Source organism: Trichosurus vulpecula, chromosome 5, assembly GCF_011100635.1.
Source record: "Trichosurus vulpecula isolate mTriVul1 chromosome 5, mTriVul1.pri, whole genome shotgun sequence".
Lineage (NCBI taxonomy): Eukaryota > Metazoa > Chordata > Mammalia > Diprotodontia > Phalangeridae > Trichosurus > Trichosurus vulpecula.
In genome coordinates, this window is record NC_050577.1 from 285,343,551 (window position 1) to 285,362,715 (window position 19,165).

Below are 19,165 nucleotides of genomic sequence, written 5' to 3' on the forward strand. Positions count from 1 at the left end.
TCAACACCTTCTCTGAAACTTATAGTGTTGGAGGGTTTGGTGGGGTCAGTGACTTGCCCAGGGTCACACAACCAGAGACTGTCAGAGGTAGGGGTAGGACTGGGACCCAGGTCTCTGTCTCCACAATTGGCCCTCTAACCACTTTGCTTCCCAGTCTCCTTCTTATGGGCAGTTCACATGTAGCTCATTGCGTTCTCGGTCTCTTCATCGTCTTCATGAGAGGTCTCCTTGTATTGTAGCCTGTTCAGTACTAGGACTTGGGTGAACCTCAGGCATCCAATTCCTAACACATACTTTATCCTCTAAAACCGTTGTTGTTCCTCTAAAACCTCGTTTGCCTGCTCCTTTAAAAACTGCTTTCTCTATTCCTTGAATATGAAAGTCAAAGCTGAGGCGTTTTTGATCATGTTTGAAGTGTGCCTTGAAGCTTTACATCACAAAAACTAAGATTTTGGCAATTGGTCCCATCACTTGCTGGCAAACAGGGAGGAGAAATCGAGGCAGTGTCAGATTTTACACTCTTGGGCTCAAAGATCACTGCAGACAGTGACCACAGCCATGAAATTAAGATGCTTGCTCCTTGGGAGGAAAGCTATGCCAAATCTGGACAGCAGACTAAAAGGCAGAGATGTCACCTTGCCAACAAAGATCTGTATAGTTGAAGCTATAGGTTTTTCAAGTAGCAGTTTGTGGCTGTGAAAGCTGGACTCTACGGAAAACCAAGCTCTGCAGAATTGACGCTTTTGAATTCTGGTGCTGGAGGAGACTTTTGAGAGTCCCTCAGATAGGCGATCAAAGCAGTCAGTATTTAAAGAAATTAATTCAGGCTGTTCACTGGAAAGTCCAATTCTGAAGCTGAAGCTTAACTATTTGACCAAATAAAGAGAGGAGGGGATGAGTTGGAAAAGACCTTGATGTTGGGAAAGATTGAAGGCAAAAGGAAAGGGGGATGGCAGAGGATGAGAGAGCGATGGAAACATGGAAACCACCAACATGAGCTTGGACAGACAGAGATAGTGGAGGATAGAAGGGCATGGTGTGCTGTGGACCATGGGGTTCTGAAGAGTCAGATGTGACTAAAGCATGGAACAGCAGCATCGTGCTGTAAGCAGGTGGTTGTGCAATGGGCCTGGAATCGGAGACTTGAGTGCAAATCCAGCCTCAAACGCATATTAGCTGTGTGAATCTGGGCACAGGTGATGCTGTCTGCTTCAGTTCCCCCATCTGTAAAATGGTCATAGTAGCACTTCCTTCCCAGGATTAAGATGAGCTATTTGTGGGTGGCTTTACCAGCTTTAAAGTGCTGGTGAATGATACCTATTATTATATAAACTTTGGACACAAAGGACTAAAGTATTAACGTAGCCTCCCTCCTGGCCTCTCCCAGGCGATCAAGGTAGTTCTAAGGAAGCTTGGCCCAGTTACTGAGACCAAAGCCCAGCTGCCGTGGGACCTGGTGGCCGAAGCCCTCAGGCAGATGGTAAAGTCTTCAGCTGCCTATGTCTACAAGGACCATTTTGGAGTGTTTTGGGAATGTTTGCAGGTAAGTCTTTGGTGTGGAAGGATTCTGTGGTGTATTAATATTTGGAGAGAAGTGGCATAGGATAGAGAGGTGGCCTTGGACCTGGGTTTGAGTCCTGCCACTACCACGTTGTTTTTTGACCTTGCACAAGTCACTAATCCCAGGCAGCTTGCTGTAAGACTATAAATTTCAGGTAAGTGCTGAGATCAGCATTGGTGGAGGGGATTTCCTCATCAGGAACTTCCTGTACCAATGAAATCACAGGGCCAGAAAAAAAGAGGATTCTGCCCAGCTGGTGAGTTGTTTCCTTGGATAGTAGCGATTTTTATCAGTCCTGCTGACTCATGCTCAGCATATCTTATTTTTCTAAAGCTGAACACATTGTAGACAGGGCTGTTTTGAGGGTGTCTCGGTCAAGAATCATTTAATAAACATTTATTAAGCACCTGCTCTGTGCCAGGTGCAAGACTCCAGAGTACCCGCTTCACACACATTTTTCTAAGCAGAGAGCTTGTGACCAATGGGGAGCTCCTGTCAGTCTTTGTCCTTTCCTCTCCTTGGCAGGAATCACTCCTGGAGCTCCAGGAGAAAATGTCCAAGGCTCGAGGCTCGGGCGGTTCCGACCAGATGGAAAGGCTGCTGCAGACCTACCTCATCCTGGTGAGGCACGCCAGCGGCTCCAAAGTTGCGCAGCCTGAAGCTGTTTGTAAGGTGAGTCTCTAGCCCCATCTCCAGATGAGCTGTCTGGGGTCCTGAATGCCAGCCTAATCTGTTCTTTGGTCTTATAGATAATATTGCAAACATTTGCCATCCCTGGTCTTTCCACATCTTGCTGTAAGACCCTCCTCGAGGTGATTTCTGCCTTAGCCTTGGGTGAAAACGTTTTCTTGCCAGAGACCCTCATCCGTAAAACTGTGGAAAAGGTAATGGGCTGGGGATTCTGCGGCAGAGGGTGGGAGCAACCTCAGAGGCTGCCTAGGGTGGCTCTGTCACTGACTAGGATCGGGAGATGCCCCTTGTCTTGCAAATGAGGGACCTGAGGATTCGAACCCAGGTCTTCTGACTCCAAAGTTGGTGCCCTTTCCGCAGTTGGGCATTTCCTCTGCCCTTAGGACCATGTGAGACATTGTGAATGACACAAAAAAGGATTCAGTCCCTGTTTCACGTAGCTTCCATTTTTGTCTACATCCCACGTGTAACGTATCCCAGATGGCTGGTGGACCCAGCTGCTTTTGTCAGTTGGTGGTGAGATGTGGGTGTGATCTCATTTGTGGGGACTTCCTCCATTAGTACGGATGGGCCTCCCTTCTGTGGTTTATGGCCTGCGAGTGCCTCCTGCAGCTGTGAGAGGTCAGGTCACTTGTACAGGCTGTGCTGCTTGTGCAGCACTGCTGGCAAGTATCCAGTTGGAGCATGAAGCTGGGTCTCCATGAGCCCAGTGGTGGTGCTCTCCCCCCCTGTTGCTTAGACTAGGATGGGCTGGGATGGAGGGTCCCCCCAGGGCTGTGGCTGACCCGATGGCATTGACAGAGTACAGCCCGGCAGTCGGGCATACTCTGGTCAGGCCGGCTCCTCTCACCCCCACCACCTCCCTTTTCTAACCCTTAGCCTGAATCTTCTCCATTTCCTCACTAATGAAGCTGCTTACACTAGTGGTGGCAAAGTCTGGTCAAAGGCACAGGACCCTGGCATCCATCCCCTGTGGCCCCCTCTCTGGGCTCAGAGTCTGTGTTTTTCTGTGTGGTCCTTTCTCTGACTCTGGGTGGCTATCCAATACTGCACAACACAGCTTCCTAATCCGGGGTCCCTGAACTCATTTTCTTAGTATTTTGAGAACTTGATTTCAGTGCATTTGGTTTCCTGTGTAACCCCTTGAGTTTTATTTTGTGCATTTAAGTACATGATTCCAAGGAGGGCCTACATAGGCTTCTCCAGACTGACTGCCTGGATGGGGGTCAGGTGGGGCTCAATTCCCTAAGAACCACTGGCCTTAGAGTCCCCTCTGTGGCATCATCAGAGGACTCCCTTTCATCTGCCGTCAGCACGTCAGAGGCTGAAGGCCAGACCGTCTAATCAACCCCCCTCGTCTATTAGATGAGGAACCAGGGCCAGGCAGGAGAAACAGCTCTTCGGGGGTCACATGTTTGGCAGAGCTGGGATTTGAACCCTGCTCCTTTGAACAGTTCTTTTCACCCTCTTATTGGACCTGGTCATCAGTCACCTGGTGGACCAGTCGGATTGCATGCCACCTTCTACCATAGTCATTCATGGGAGCCGGCCCTGGTCCTTACTTCTAACTGTGTTTATGTTCTACAGACTTTTGAAAGTGGATTTGAAAGACGTTTGATTTTTGATTTCTCCAAAGGGATGTTTGCTATGAAACAGTTTGAACAGGTAAGCCAGGTACAAAGTTTAGAGTTGGTGTTCTTACCTGGGGTCTAGAGACACATTTTAGGGGGCCCATGAACCTGGATGGAAAAAAAAAAGATGCCTTTATTTTTTACTCATGTTGGATTTCCTTTGTAAATCTTCTGTGTTTTTATATGGATTTAAATGTTGTTCTGAGAAGGATTCCATAGACTTCACCAGACTGAATGCCCAAGGGGTCCCAGGTGCAAAAAAGGTGAAGAGCCTCTGCCATAGACACAAGGGGTGTCCATTGTGTATTAGTCTGAATGGCAGTCTCACTTTCCCCCAAATCTGTCTTGTGGAAAGCCTTCGCAGGGCCTCCAGTTGTACTCATGGTTCCCAGGAAGGGCAGGGTCAAGGCATGTGGTGGGAAGAAGAGGACCTGACCAGGCTGATTTCTGACAATCCACCTGTCCATGCCAATGTCCATGCTTCCCTTCTCTCCTTTGCTTGTTACTAGGCCCTTTTTCAGTTAGTCAAACATTGGACATTTATTAAGTATCTACTGTATGCTAGGCCAGGGTTGGGGAACCAGCGGCCTCGAGGCCACAGGTGGCCCTCTAGGTCCTCAAATATGGCCCTTTGACTGAATCCAAACTTCCCAGAACAAGTCCCTTTAATAAAAGGATTTGTTCTGTAAAACTTGGACTCAGTCAAAAGGCTGTACCCAAGGGCTGCGGGTTCCCCACGCCTATGCTAGGCTCTGTGATTGATCCATAGCTGAGGCACCTAGGACCTTGCAGAGTGGGTAAAGGTGACTCACCAGCCAACAGTTATTAAAAGCAGATCTTTTTAGATTGATATCACGTGCCAGGCACCATCCTAAGGGCTGGGAATACAAGTACAGGCAGGACAGCCCTTGCCTTCAAGTTGCTTCAGTTGTAATGAGGGAAGCAGCACATAAAGGGTCTTATAAAGCAGCAGGGGGCAGGGAAGGGCTGGGAAGTCTGAGGAAGGGCTGGTTCTGGAGTTCCGGAGGCTGAGTCCAGGATCCCAGTGGGGAGGATGTAGGAGTGGTGGCCTGAGTTTTCAGAATTCCTTTTGGTGTTTAGCTAGCACAGTGTGAAGGTGTCATAGGATCATAACTTAGTTATATAGAGAGACCTTAGATGCCCTCTGAGTCAATCTATTCATTTTACAGACAGGAAATTGAGGCCCAGAGGGGTTAAGGGACCTGCCTCAACTATAGTGGGGTGAGGGCAGAGCTGAAACTGGAGCCCCCGTCTAAGGAGATGAATGTCCCTCAGTACTGTCTCCCAACTGAACCCTTTGGGGGCTTATTTTGATTTCTTTTAGCTTTTCCTGCCAACTTTCTTGGAGTATGTTGAGAACTGCTTCTTGGCTGATGACAATGCTGCCAAAGATGAGGCCTTAGCTATCCTGGCAAATCTCATTCTGAACAAAGCCCCACCGCCCACCATCGGCTCCATGGCCATTGAAAAGTACCCCCTGACTTTCAAGGCGAGGCCGGTGGGGTAAGTACTTCTCTGGAGTCTGGATCTCCCTGGTAAAGATTGACAAAAATGAAAGGATTCTAAGAAGCTGCATGACTTTTAACATTCAACATCTGGTTATTTGTATTTTCATTAAGAGAGTTTGTGTTCATTCTTGCTTGTCCTCTAGTGGCAGACCTTGGAGCAAGGTGGGGAGGGTGTCGGGAAGGCCCATTGTAGGTCCAAAGTACAGAAAACCTTTGCACAATTAGACTGGCCTCAAGTGGAATTGGGGCCTTCTTGGGAGAGCTGCATATTGGTCCAGCTATCGTGGAAAACGATTGAGAATTTATCCAGAAAAGTCACAAAACTCTGGGTGTCCTTTGACCCACCAGCCATAGAACTCATGGAGGTCAGAGACAGAAGACCCACATATACAGAACTATTGAGGACACTTTCTCTATTAGCAGAAGTAGAATGTGCTGTCTCTTTATGCCTTTCATTTTTACATTGTAGTCATTTTGGGGTAACTTCCCCTCCCCACTGCAGAAAACATTAAGCAAAATCAACTGATGACATCTGACAGCATCTGCACCCAGCCCATCCTCCCCCATCCCCTGGAAAGGAGGGGCAATTCCTCTGCCAAGGAGAGGCAGGAGGGCTCTTTATCATAGCTGTGATAAAAATCATTGATCTTCAGGTGGGAATAGGCCAGGGGTTCTTGACCTACATTCTTTTTTTTTTTATGTGTTGATAACTGTATTTTAGTAGAATTAGCTTTCTTGGTTATCCTGTGCATTTTATCTTATTCATTTTAAAACCATTATTTTGAAAAGGGGTTTGTGAGCTTCACCAGACTGATGGTCTAAGGAGTCCAAGATATAGAAAGGGTGAGGAACCCTTGGGCTCCATGACAGTCATTTGAGGTTCTGCCCAGATTCTCTGATTAGCTGGATTCTCTACAGGGAGCAAAAGTGGCCCTGAAAGCCCCTAGTTGGTCGGTCACCCCCAAACAACAACTGATTATCTGCTTTTGTCATTTACAGTAAGATCCACACACCCCGCCCCACTCCCCTGTTTGTGTTTTATATTTCTCAAGCAGAGACTATTGGGACAGTGTGCTGGCCCAGGATTCAGCACTTGCTGTGGGTGATTAACTGAGTGCCTTGAAGAATTGCCTCTATTTCTGCATTTCAGGTCATTTCTTAAACCTGGACTGTTCAGTGATATTCAGTTTGACCTGGTGGTTTGGATTTTAAAAGTCCCATTTTCCTTGCCCTGTCTCCAAGGAGAGGAAGTCGTGTACCTTGGCATATTACTTGAGGACAGAGGCTTTTTTTTTTTTGTAATTACTGTGCGCATAAAGGAATTGGTCATCGATTATTTCTTCTCTGAGGACTTGTAGTCTTGGTTATTCTTGGCCTAAAGACAGTGCATCTTGTGAAGAGATTTAAGAGTTTTCTTTATCACTTAGAAGCCAAGTAGACTGTCTTGTCATCAGCTCTTTTCCCCTCATTCATGACATGTTTAGTGGTCCTTATGATTGGTGATTTAGGGCAGTGGACATCAGCATGCCAGTTACAAGTTTGCTTTTCATGGTGAGAAGTTTGCCCCCAGACAGACGATCCCATGTGAGAAGTGAAGATTATTGCCGAAACGGTCCCTGTGAAAGGTGCAAACAGCCGTTGAATTGGTGGTTCGATTTTTAGGAGCAGCTTCAGCTCAGTTCTACTCACATTTCTCAGGCACTTCTGAGGGTAGAGGGCAGGCCTTGGTGTCATGATTCTGCCTCTGGTCTGTACGAGCCACAGGAGGACCCTTGGCAAAGTCACTTGACCTCTCAGTGTCCAGAAAGTTCTTTAAAGACCTTGGGTTACAGATGAATTGTTGCTCTTTTATGGAGAGAGAAAATTTCTGCATTAGAGAAGTCCAGACCTGAATTAAACATTGCACAAGCATCGTGGTGGGTGGTGGGACTACAAAGACAAAGCAGAACTGTCCCTGCTCTTTCTTGAGAGTGTGCTCACTTATTTAAGTTAGTGCTTTCAGACTTTTCAAAGTAGGGTGCTCTTCAGAATTGATTACCCCATCCCAATGAACTTACCTCCATTGGTTGTAAGAGGAAGCCCCATGAACCTGGCCAGTGGCAGATGGCCCCAAATGGCAAGAAGCATCAGTTCTGCATGACTGGATTGAAGCTTCTCTTCACATTGACTATGATGGGGGCACCCCTAGGCTTAGGGTAGGCTGGATGTTCTCGGGGGCTCCTCTGTCTCCCCAGGCATTGAGACAGATCTCAGAACCTGGGTGTGGGACCTGGCCTTTGTCTTACCTTGAACTCTTACCGAGAGATCTTTTGTTTATAAAAGTTCATGAGTGTTCTGGAATGTCCCTTCAGAAGGCTGTGTGGGTGAGCCTGGGACAGTTGCACAGAACAAGGGGCCATGGCTCTGACTGAGTTTCCTCATCTATAAAATGGGGCTCATCTGAGCGCCTTCCTCCCTGGGTTGTTGGGAAGTTCAAATTAAATTAATATTTGTAACATGCTTTGCAAACCGTAGAGTGCTACCTAAGTGCTAGCTGTTACGGTTAGTAGTAGTAGTATTATGTCACAGCCATCCCACTGGCCTAGCTGGATGGAATTCTTCTGTTTAATCAATTCTTTCATTGCGTTTTTCTTTGCTGGTCCTGAAGACAGATACCAAAAAGCAGCCCTGGAGGAACCAATTCTGGCCTTTCTAAATTAGAGCTCATAGGAAGCTGGATTTAGAACCAGGAGGGGCCCTGGAGGCCCTCTAGTCCAGCCCTTTCATGTCCCAGACAGGGAAGGAAGCTGGAGTCTGCCAGCTACAGAAGTAGTCAGTGGCAGTCGGGATTTGAATTCAGATCCCAAACTTTTCTGCGGTCTTGGTCTTAAGACAGTTTTGGTGCCAGTTCTAGAATCTGTCTTTTCATTCCTATTTGTAACAGTGAGATGGGCATAGCACCACCAAGCACTAAAGTTGATTGTCCTGTGCTCTTCCATTTGAGATAAGCAGCCTGTTTTATTTTAAAGATTATATTGATGCTTTTTGCTTTTCCCTCATAGGCATTTCTGGTTATCCCTTCTGATACTGCTCCCACCCCCATAAGCCTTCTATATTATAACAAAGAAGTTCAGCAAAACCAGCCAGTGTAGTCTTAGGGTGAATATGAAATTATAGGCCCATAGTCCCTAACCTCTCTGGTGAGAAGAGGGTGGTACCGGTCCTCATTTCCACATCAGGGCTAAGTTCTTTTAATTACATGCCATTCGGGCTGGCCTCCCTTAGACTGGCATGGGAGGTGGTCCGATCTGGCCCAGGGGACATGCAGCCTCATCTCTTGGAGGGCCGATGGGATGGAGGCTTTACTGGGGCTGATTTCTGTATTTTAGTGACAGTGAGGCCCATGGGGAGGCTCAGGAGAAATAAAGCAGAGCCAGGAGGGCAGTTTACATGGTCACTGCAAGTGTGAACAAAGGCTGCAAGGAAAGGGCACAGATCAGCTGCAGCGGTCAGTGTCAGTAACGTACAACAGAGTTCAGGGACACATCTGTCCTTTTTGCCTGTTTTGTTTGCTGCCTTTTGTTTCTGCATCACCCTTACTTCCCGGTATATCTGCCCCCATAATAAAGAATTTAAAAAAGCATCCCTTCAAAACTGAACCTCAGTGAGTCTGATACTGTAATGCCTTGCACCCGGAGACCCCCCCCCCCTTGCAGAGCAGGGGTGTGTTCTCATCTCTTCTACAGGGACAAACTAGATCATACTAATGAATGGCATTTAGTTTAATTCCTTCAACATCACTGTCCTAATGCTTGAATGTTTTCTTCTCCTGTGTCTGCTTACTTCCCTTTGTGTCTGTTAATATAAGTCTCCCCTGCTTTTCTGTGTGTTTGCTTTTTCCTTCGTATTCATTATTGATAGACAGCTTTCTTGGGAATTGTACTTGGTGGGGTGGGGGGGTGGGGTAGCATTTTTGGGTATTTGCTGGGTAGGGTCTGTGTGAAAAGATAGCAAGTCGGTAAAATCTTAAACGATGCAAAAACAGGTGATTACCCCGCCCCCCCAATCCCCCATGGCCCCGTCACAGAGAGGATACCATCTTACATCCATAGCTCTCTTTAAAACACTCTTTAAGCAAGTCACTTAAACTCCTGACCTAGGCTTCTCATCTTTAGAAATGAAAGGTGGTTTCTGGGGTCTTTCCCAGCTCCACATCTGTGCCCCTGTGACCTCTCCTAGTGAGTCTACACAGGGTGTCCCTAAAGGGTTACTGCCATGCCAGGCTATTAAAGGATGCCCTTGTATTCCTCCCCCTTCTGCTTATTTTCCATTTGCAAACCAGGCTGCTTTAGGCTGCAGCCGTGTCTGTTCTCATGTTCTTTGGGCCGAGCCTCTGGGAAAAGAGGCCTGAGTTTCTCTTCCTGGGTGTTCCACTAAACAGATAGTACAATGGAAGGAACACGGGTTTGGATCGTGCTTCTTATGCTTTCTTTCTGCTACCATGCAGAAGCACTTACCCTTCCTCACCTTGTAAAATTGGGGGTGGGGAGGGATGGACTAGATGGTTCCTTGGGTCCCTTCTGGGGTTGACCTTGGAGCCTCTGTGCTAGTGGTTGACTCGTCACAGCAGAGAAAGCACTCGGTCTATAAACATCGCATTGCATTTAATTCAATTAAGAGAGTGAGTGAAGCTGGGAAGGGCTCAAGGAGGGGCCAGGTCCTTGGCTGGACTATGCCATTCTCCTGTTTTCAAGGTACATTCATTCCCTTGGTCTCTCTATCCCACAGACCCTGTACAAGATTGAAGAAAACCAGGACCAGTGGGGAGGCGGAGCAGCTGCCAGTGTTGGGTCACGTCTTGTCCCTAATCCAGTTACCACGGAACAGAGAGGCTGCTTCTCCTTCCGGTCCCTGGGCAGCACTTGTGGTGCTGCCTCATCTTCGGTAAGAGATGGGCCGTCGATGGCACTTGGGTGGATTACAGGAAGACAGAGACTTGTGAACGGGTTGCTGATCTGCATCTGAAGAGGGGAGTTTCTCACTGGGAGGTCCCTGCTTCAATGAAATCACAAGTTTCAGCCTTTCCCTTCTCAGGAAAAATTTCATTTGAACCAAAAATTAAATATGCTGATCTTTACTTCCTTAGGCCAGGAATCAACAAGTGTTTATTAAGCACCTTCTGTGTGCCAGGCAGTGTACTGGGGACACAGAGACAAAGATAGAATAATCCTTGCCCCTCGAGGAGCTTACAGTCTATTGATTGAATGCCATCCAAAGAGCAGGCTGTTTGAAACTGATGCTGTTTCTTCTCTCCCTCTCCCTTTATGAGCAGACCGATGGAGAGAGAGAACATAGTGCCTCTGGTCACAAGATTCATAGACTCCTCCTTCGCGGCCATCAATGAAGGAAGTGTTGGTAAAGGTGGGTGGCACTCCCTTTTTGCTTATGAAATTCCTCTGCTGTGTGCATCTGAAGCCATTCAGGGTGCCCCCCAGGGAGCAGTGACCGGGGATGTTGGCAGTGAGTCCTGAAGACCTGGGAGAGAGCATGGATGGGTGGAGGGGGTGTGTGTGTGTGTGTGTGTGTGTGTGTGTGTCTGTCTGTCTGTCTGTCTGTCTGTCTATCTATCTGTGTGTCTTTGTGTGTGTGATCACTACTCCGGGTAAGTATCTGAGCATGTGCACACAAACCCACACCACTGGGGATCTGAGTAGGCTCACGGGAGTTAGAGGAATTGATCTATGGTTCTATGCATTAATAAGAATTTAGACAAATAAAAGGAAGGCTGTGCCCCAAAACACTGATTTACGGCCAGAAGGGATCTATGCCACCTTTCTTCCTTGGAAACCAACTTTCCAAAGTATTCCAGTTTCGCCAAGCCCAGCCCTTCTCTGTCCCAACGACAATAACCACAAGAACTCAGATTGATAGAGCACTTGCCATGCGTGATCTCCTTTGCTCCCTACAATGTCCACCCTGGGAGGAAGGTGCTATTACAAGAGGTCCAGATATTCAGGCAGGGTCCCATAGCTAGGGAGAGTCTGGGCCAGGATTCAAATTCAGGTCTCTTAATTCCATACTGAGAGACCCCACTTCTCACACTTTTCTTGGAGTGCCTCTCCTACCCTCCCCCAAAAAGACCTCTGTCCCTGTGAGATAGGTCAAATTTCTTTTCCTCCCCTTCTTTGTCTTGTACTCTTGGCATGTAGATAGGTTTTCTTATTTCATTTCAGAATGCAGTTATTAAACACCTGTGGTCTGCTAGGTGTTTTGTATTTAAAATTTCACAGTCACTTTTTCCCCCCAGAGGTTGACATAAACTTCAAGGGTGAATGGGATGTTTGTTCAATTCATGAGTAAGTCAGTTTTGTTTTCTGCCCCCCCCTCCCCCCAGGGGACTTATTTGTCCTGTGCCAGGCAATAAATACGCTGCTGAGTTTAGAAGAGTCTTCTCAAATTCTCCAGTTGGTTCCTGTGGAACGAGTGAAGAAACTGTTGGAGTAAGTAAAATCCTCTCTTGGGTCTTTTCTATGGTTTAACATAAAGAAAGAGCATTGATGAAGCAACAGGAATTTGTTTTTAAAGTGCAAAACAAATATTTTATCTTCATTAGGCATTGTTATTATCCCCACTTTATGGATGAGCAAACTGAGGCAGACAGGTTGTTGGATTTGAACTCAGGTTTTCCCAGATCCAGGTCAGGTTCTCTGCACAATGCCATCTAGGAGCCTCTGGGGAAAGGAATTGGAGAAAGGGAAGCCTCTCTCCTGATGCCCTTAGAAGTTCTCTGGTCCCTGCCTATCCTTAAAAGGGATGCTTTTTTCTTTCTTTTTTAAAAATTGAGTCTAATTTAATATTTATTTTTCCCCAGTTACATGTCAAAAACAATTTTAACATTTTTTCAGATTTCAAATTCCAAATTCCCTCCGTCCTCATTGAGAACGCAAGCAATTTGACATAAGTTATACATGTGTATTCATACAAAACACATTTCCATGTAAGTCATGCTGAACCCAGGCCTTCCTGGATTGGAGGCCATCCAGTCTGCCACTTGGCCTCTGCGGTTAATGGCTCTACTTTTTTTGTAGGCAAGTTAAATTTATTCAAGGACGTCTCTGTAATATGACACAATATTTCATGCAACAATTAGTTCCTGCCTAAGAAAATAACAATGTGTCAGGATGCAGTGAGTTAAAGAAAAGGTCCTAAATTAGTATAATTAATTTTTTTCCTGTACATCTGCCTTTCAGAGACCAGCAAGAGATTGAGAAAGCATCCAATGGGTCTTTTTTTATAATTATATTTTATTTTAACATTCGTTTTTAAAAATTTTGATTTCCAAATTCTTGCCCTCCAGCCTCTCCCCTTCCCATTGAGAAAGCAAACAGTGTGATATTAATTGTACATGTAAAGTCACACAAAACATTTCCATGTTGCCAAAATTTTTTTAAAAGCACAAAAAATAAAGTTAAAACATCTGCTTTGATCTGCATTCAGACTCCATGAGTTTTCTCTGTAAATGGATGTCGTTTTTCACCATGAGTCCTTTGAGACTGGTTTGATCATTGTATTATGGTGATCATTGTGTAATGGCACGTACAGTTTCTGGTTCTGCTCACTTCACTTTGCATCCGTTCATACGAGTCTTGGGTTTTTCTGAAAGCATTCCCCTCACCATTTTTTGCAGCACAATAATACTCCATCACAGTTGCATACCACAGCTTGTTCAGCCATTCCCGATTGATGGGCATTTCCTCAATTTCCAATTCTTGGCCACCACAAAAAGAGCTGCTATAAATATTTTTGTACATGTGGCTCATTTGATCTCTTTGAGATACAGACCTAGTGGTGGTATTGCTGGGTCCGAGTTTCATAGCCCTGTGAGCATAGTTCCAAATTGTTCACCAGAATGGTTGGACCAGTTCCCAGCTCCACCAGTGGTACATTGGTGTCTCCATTTTTGTGGGTGCCCTTTAAACGAGGCCATATGACCTGGTGGAAACAACGCTGAATAAGGAGGGAGGAATGAGGCCTAGAGTTTGTCCCTCCCTAGCTGTGTGACATGGAGCAAGTCTGTAGCTACTGTAGGTTTTAATGTCCTCGCTTCCTCTGAGCGGAATGGAAGCTCCTGGAGGGCAGGGACCAGTTCCCTTAACAAATAAGTAGTACATGCTTATTGAGTTGTAGGGAGGTAGACCAGGTGGCCTTGAAGGTTTCCCCAGCTCAGAGTTACCAGGACTCTGGTTTTAAGTGTTAAAGGGAAGCCTTCATCTGATGACTGAATTTGTTTCTACATTTCCATCGTCATTAGTCATCGTCACCTGCCATTGGGGGCCCCAGTGGGGCAACTTGGTGCATGGTGGAGAAGGTGCTGAATAGCGATATCTTGTTTCAGGATGCTCCCAGAGGAGCCTTCTGTCCTGCTGCTGGCTGACCTCTACTATCAGCGACTGTCCTTGTTTGGCTGTAAAGAACCTCTAGCCAAGGAGACTTTAATGAGCTTATTTGTCAGCCTGCGCACAAATATCTCCACCGGCATGTCCAAGGTAACTTGATGCTGCTGTGTTCCCTCAGTCTGGATTTGTCTGTAGAGTGCATTTGGTTCCTCACCCTTGGACCAGGAGGTGAGGTAGCCTCATGGAGAGGATGCTAGGCTCGTAGCCAGGAAGACCTGAGAGAAGTCAGCGTCTCTCCCGTCTGCTCTATGACACCAAGGAGTGTGTCTCCCTTTTTTGAGGATGATCTCTAAACCCTGCCCACCCGGTCTTGGGCTTCACAAGAGAGAGTGACTTCAGAAATGGTGGTTGTAGAAAAAATGACCCCAAGAAAGTCACTTACCCTTGGACTTTGCAAACCCTAAAATGCGTTATCAATGCTGTTCCTGTCCTCATTATTATTGCTGTGAAGCACCTGCTCTGGGTCAGTGGCTACAAAGACAGAATCAGATGAAGAGCTTAGAAGGCGGGGAGCGTCTTCGCAAGTTGCTGAGTGCCCCCAAACACCTAGCACCACCTGGTTGCCCCCTGTCGATGGTGAACCTCTCATTCTTGACCAAGGCAGGTCTTTGGGTTTTCCCCAGGCTGACACTTAAAGTCTAAAGTCTGAGGAGCTGGATCCAGATCCCACCTCGGACCTTGACTCCCTTTTTGACCTTGGGCAGTTGACTAGTGTCCTGGAAGGAGGCTCTGTAGGGCCTTGAATGCCAGGCTCACCAGATCAGATTTTGTTTGGCAGGCAAGAGGGAGCTTCTGTAGGGACTGTAGTTCAGGGCCCACCCCAGCAGGAGCAGAGAAGCTTTAAAAGTTGTAGATGATATTGAATCAGTGGGGGGCCAGGAGGAACAGGGGAGTGGACTGCCTGGAACAAGTGGGAGGACAGCCCTTTCTTTGTCCATCTGGCCAGTTTCCCCAGGGGTCAGCAAGCACGGCACCTTCCTGGGGTGAGCTGGTGGTCCTGGGCCAGCAGCTGCTCCTCCTGTCCCCCGCCACGTCTGCTTCCTCAGCTGCTGCTGCCCCTCAGGAAGGTCTGTGTCACCCTCTGGTGTCTGGAGGGGAGCAGAGAGGAAGCAGTCCCCAAGCTGTGAGTGCAGATGACCCTTAACAGTTTTGCTTGGGAGGAGGATTTCCTTCGAAGTATACCAGAGCCCTCCCCTGCTTTTTTCAAAGGGTCCTTGGCAAAGCCCCAGAAAATTTCAGTGTGGCTGTTTGAGAGTTTTTATTTAACTGATCAGCTCATACATTTCCTTTAAACATCATCCATAGATGAATCTTAGAGGTAGCTAGATAGACGAGTGGATAAACAGCTGGATTTGGAGTTGAGAAGAGCAGTATTCAGTCCTGCCTCAGACCCTTTGTGCTAGTGTGTGACCCTGGCTAAGTCACTTCCCTCTACCTCAGGTTCCTCATCTATAGAATGGGGTGATAGTAATAGCACGGACTTTGAATGAGAGGACCTGGAAGGCGCTTTGCACACTGAAGGGCTCTATCAATGCCACTGGTGGAGGTGAGGAATAAAGAGAAGGTGGTCATTTGACCTCCTCTCAGAGAGGAGCAGCAGGGCATGGCTGAGAGGAGGCAGGATTGGCATTCTGGTTCTGTCCCTGGCTGCCCAGATGTCAGAAGCAGGAGCATCAGGTAGATGGCAGATACACTTAGAAACAACCTAGGTGTGTTGGTAAGCAAAATGGGCTCCTTAGCATTTTAGTTCAACAAGTGCTCTTGAAGAGTTTGACTTTTGTTTGCTTTGAGTGATTCAGTGCATTTCCTTGAGTCTTACTAAGTGCTAAGCCCCAGGCCCAAAACCCTATTAGGTGTAAAACCTGTGTGGGTGTGGATTGGCAACTAAGGTGGGGCCCAAGGTGGGGCTAACTCCAGGGAGGGCCTAGTTTACATGTCTGGGACAGCAGAGGCTCTTAGACCACATGGGTTTAAGTCGCCTCTTGGTGACGATTTTAGGTCATGTGGGTGAGTCGCGTGTGTGACTCACCCCTGACACTGAAAAAGATATAAAACCAAGGGTGGGCCTCCTTCCTTGGAGCTCTTTGCCGTGGCAGTGGTGGCGCGAGTGACTGTGGGCCAGCCCTTGTTCTGAGCTGCCGGACTGAACCTAGATGTTGGTAACTGTGAATTGTATTAGGTCTGTCTGTTGATGTTTGTAATTTGTTTGTATTTTGCTCTGAAGTTCAGTGTGCTGGCTTTTTCCCCTGAACTAAGTGAATGATATTTGTGTGCTGAATTAAAGTAAGCTTGTCAACCCCTTCACCTTGCTTTCCTTAGTTAAGCAGATCAAAAGAACCTGTGCTGTTGGCAGCTTTCTGGGTGCTGGCTGTGGGTGGATCTTACACCCCCACAGAAGCTGCTAGGCGAAGTGTGGAAACACTAGGGGAGACCCTCCTAGAAGTCAGAGCTGCCCAGAGGGGAGATGAGCTGCTGCTTCTGTACAGTGGGGGTGGGGAATGGACCCAACACCCTCCGATCTGGGCTGCTGGGACCCTCAGCCTTATGGGACCTGGGGTCTGCCCTCAGTAGAGCTCTTCAGACAAAGGTTGAAAGAGCTGTCATTAGCTCTGTCATAGGAGGAGTTTTTCTATGGGCACAGATTGGATCAGAGGGTCCCTGAGATTCTGTGACTCTAGTTGTGTGACCCTGGGCAAGTCTTCTCGCCTGCATGAGCCTCAGTGCTTCATCTGCAGAGTGGGCATAACCACACTTGGATGACCTCCCCCTCACAGGATTGGGAGGACAGTACCTAGCAAACTGTAAAGTGCCATATCAGGGCGAGCGTCTGTGTCAGAAGGTAGAAGGACTGGGGCTGCAGGGTCACCTGAGCTGCAGTAGGCAGTCTTGGTGATTCCTTTCTTCGGTGCTGAATGTGAGCATTAAAGTTACTACTATTACACACCCTTTGGTGCCAGCTCTGCCAGGCACTGGAGATGAAACAAGCCATGCCCACTAACAGCTTCTGGACTGTTTGGCCTAAACTGCTTCAAGTTAGAGCTGACCTTTGTTTTTTTTTTCTTCCTTTTGATCAGATTCGCCTTCTGACGATAAGAATCCTAAACCACTTTAAGGTGCAGCTTCCTGAGGTGATGGAGGTATTGGAGCATCTTCCCTGGTGATTTTGGTGGCTCTGGGCTATTATTTTCCTTCTCTATACTTGCCACTTACTCATGAGAGGATTGTGTTGCCCCAATAATGTAGCACTGGAATTGGAGTCTTATTCCCAATCTTACCTGTTCAGGGGACCTGTGTATCCTTGGCAAGCTGCTTGTCTGGATTTGTGTTGCCTTCTCTCTCTGAGATGAAGGTGTGGGCCAACTCTGAATCTTAGGATGTGAGTGGGAATAATGAGGATCAGCCTTCTTTCCTTCTTTTTACTTTTTTAAATTAAATTGAAATATAAAATGCCTTGGGAGATCACAATGTCAATACCACTTTCTCAAAAAACTTAAATTTTTATTGCTGTCTATTTTTTTACATTACTCAGACTTTTCTAATAATGCATTTTAACATTTAAAATAAATTTGTTTTTGCTTAGGTTGATGGGATGGGGGAACACCAGTCCATCTTTGCCACATTGCTACAAGCTGAACTTGTCCCAGCAACTGTGAACGATTATAGGGAAAAGCTTCTGCATTTAAGAAAACTGAGACATGACTTGGTCCAGGCGTCCATCCCTAACGGACCTTTACATGAGGTAAAGGCAGTGTCTGTGTAGTGTTTGTCCGTACGCCCTAGGGACTGGATACTGGCTGATCTGGAAACACAAGCTGTAACCTGCCTTCTTGGGTCTGAAGCATTTGGAAGAACTTAGAATCCCTGGGGCTTGTCCACCCACCAGACCATCCCACCTCTCTGCCCTTCACCCGCTTCCTTCCTGCTTCTTGGCCTTGGAGATTGGGCAGTCAGTTCTTCCACTAAGCTTGCTCCTCCTCTGACAGTGCTGGGAGGAAGAGAGGAGGGAGGAAGCCCATGCAGGGAGTGAGCTCAGCCTCTGCCCATAGGACACCAGCCCTGGCGAGGTTCCGCCATGCTGAAAGGCCTTCCTGACTGGGCCGAATGAGGATCAGCTGGGGGTGGGGGGGGGAGTGTTCCTTTGCAGTCTGAGAATTGGGGCTGCAAAAACTGCGCTGTCACACAGGGATGGACCCAGAGCAGGAAAATTAATCAGGTCTTTGGAAAGATGGGAGTGCTTCTGAAAGTCACTAGCTCTTCTTTGGAGTGTTAGCTAGTTCAACAAGTAGTTTTTTTTTAAGTAAGCTTTTCATTGGTGTCTAAAGTTTTACGTAGCCTACATTACCCGCAATATCTGCCCCATCCCCTCCTTTCCTACCAGAGACCTATCGCTTCTATTAGAGAATTAAAAATAGCTTAGGTAGAACCAATGAGCCCATTCAGAAAATTGGACACTGCATGAAGTATGGCACCCCTCTGCTCCCCCAGCTCTGCCAAGAGTCAGGGAGGTGCCTCCTCAGACACCTTTGGCTCAAGGATGATTCCAGTTCAGTGGCTTTGTTGGTCTCTGTTTGCGTTATTGTCGCTGTGTTTGTTAGTTTCCTGGTTCTCCTGCTTCACTTTGCATCAATTCATGAGAGTCTCCCCATGCTTCTTTGTCCTCCTCTCATTCATGGTTTCTTATGGCCTAGGGAGGTTCCATGACATTCACATGCCGCCACTGGTCTAGCTGTTCCCAGTAGGTGGGCATCTACCTTGTTTCCAGGTCTTTGCTACCATCACAGTGCTGCTATAAAGAAGTTGTTGGCTTTGGGGAGTGTTTTTGAATGCAGCACAGTCATTGGGGTACTGTGGGGGCAATTCAGGTTTCCTCAACCTCGGACCCAGTGGAAGAGGTGCATTGGTATGTAGCAGGCACCCAGCAAGGACTGACTGTGGGAGTGCCAGGTGGTGGCCATTCTTTTGACCGGCCCTGTTTCCCTTGATGGTTGGTTTGTGATTGTGAGACCAGCTGGCTGAGGACAGAAGGGAGGTCTAAATGGCTGAGAAGAAATCCAGAGTGAGCTGGGTGAGAATGAGCCCCACGCCCTGCCCGAGTTGGTCCTCAGACAACAGGGGCACCAGGCCAGCCATCCCAGGGCCCAGCCTGGGAGGCTTCAGCGTGGAACAGCCCCTGGAACTGGTGCTCTGTCGGTGCTGTCTGGGGCCACTGGGAGGGAGCGGGGAGAACACTGGGCTATCAGGCAGATTGGGTTGAGCTAGTGGAGAGGCAGAGACCAGAGAGAGAGGCAGAGTGGGAGGAGAAGCTCTCTCTTCCTTTAA

The 19,165-nt window shown here is 47.4% G+C and overlaps 1 protein-coding gene across 1 annotated transcript in view; it reads left to right on the top strand.

Annotated features, from left to right (window-relative positions):
• UTP20 (UTP20 small subunit processome component) overlaps positions 1-19,165 on the top strand; it is a 103,838-nt gene that overhangs the window by 13,612 nt on the left and 71,061 nt on the right. The window contains exons 8-18 of the mRNA XM_036759382.1: positions 1,388-1,543; positions 2,087-2,233; positions 2,311-2,445; positions 3,839-3,916; positions 5,228-5,406; positions 10,179-10,334; positions 10,723-10,811; positions 11,785-11,890; positions 13,786-13,936; positions 16,921-16,983; positions 17,427-17,585. Of these exons, the coding sequence (XP_036615277.1) occupies positions 1,388-1,543; positions 2,087-2,233; positions 2,311-2,445; positions 3,839-3,916; positions 5,228-5,406; positions 10,179-10,334; positions 10,723-10,811; positions 11,785-11,890; positions 13,786-13,936; positions 16,921-16,983; positions 17,427-17,585 (1,419 nt within the window). The remainder of the gene's footprint in view (positions 1-1,387; positions 1,544-2,086; positions 2,234-2,310; positions 2,446-3,838; positions 3,917-5,227; positions 5,407-10,178; positions 10,335-10,722; positions 10,812-11,784; positions 11,891-13,785; positions 13,937-16,920; positions 16,984-17,426; positions 17,586-19,165) is intronic.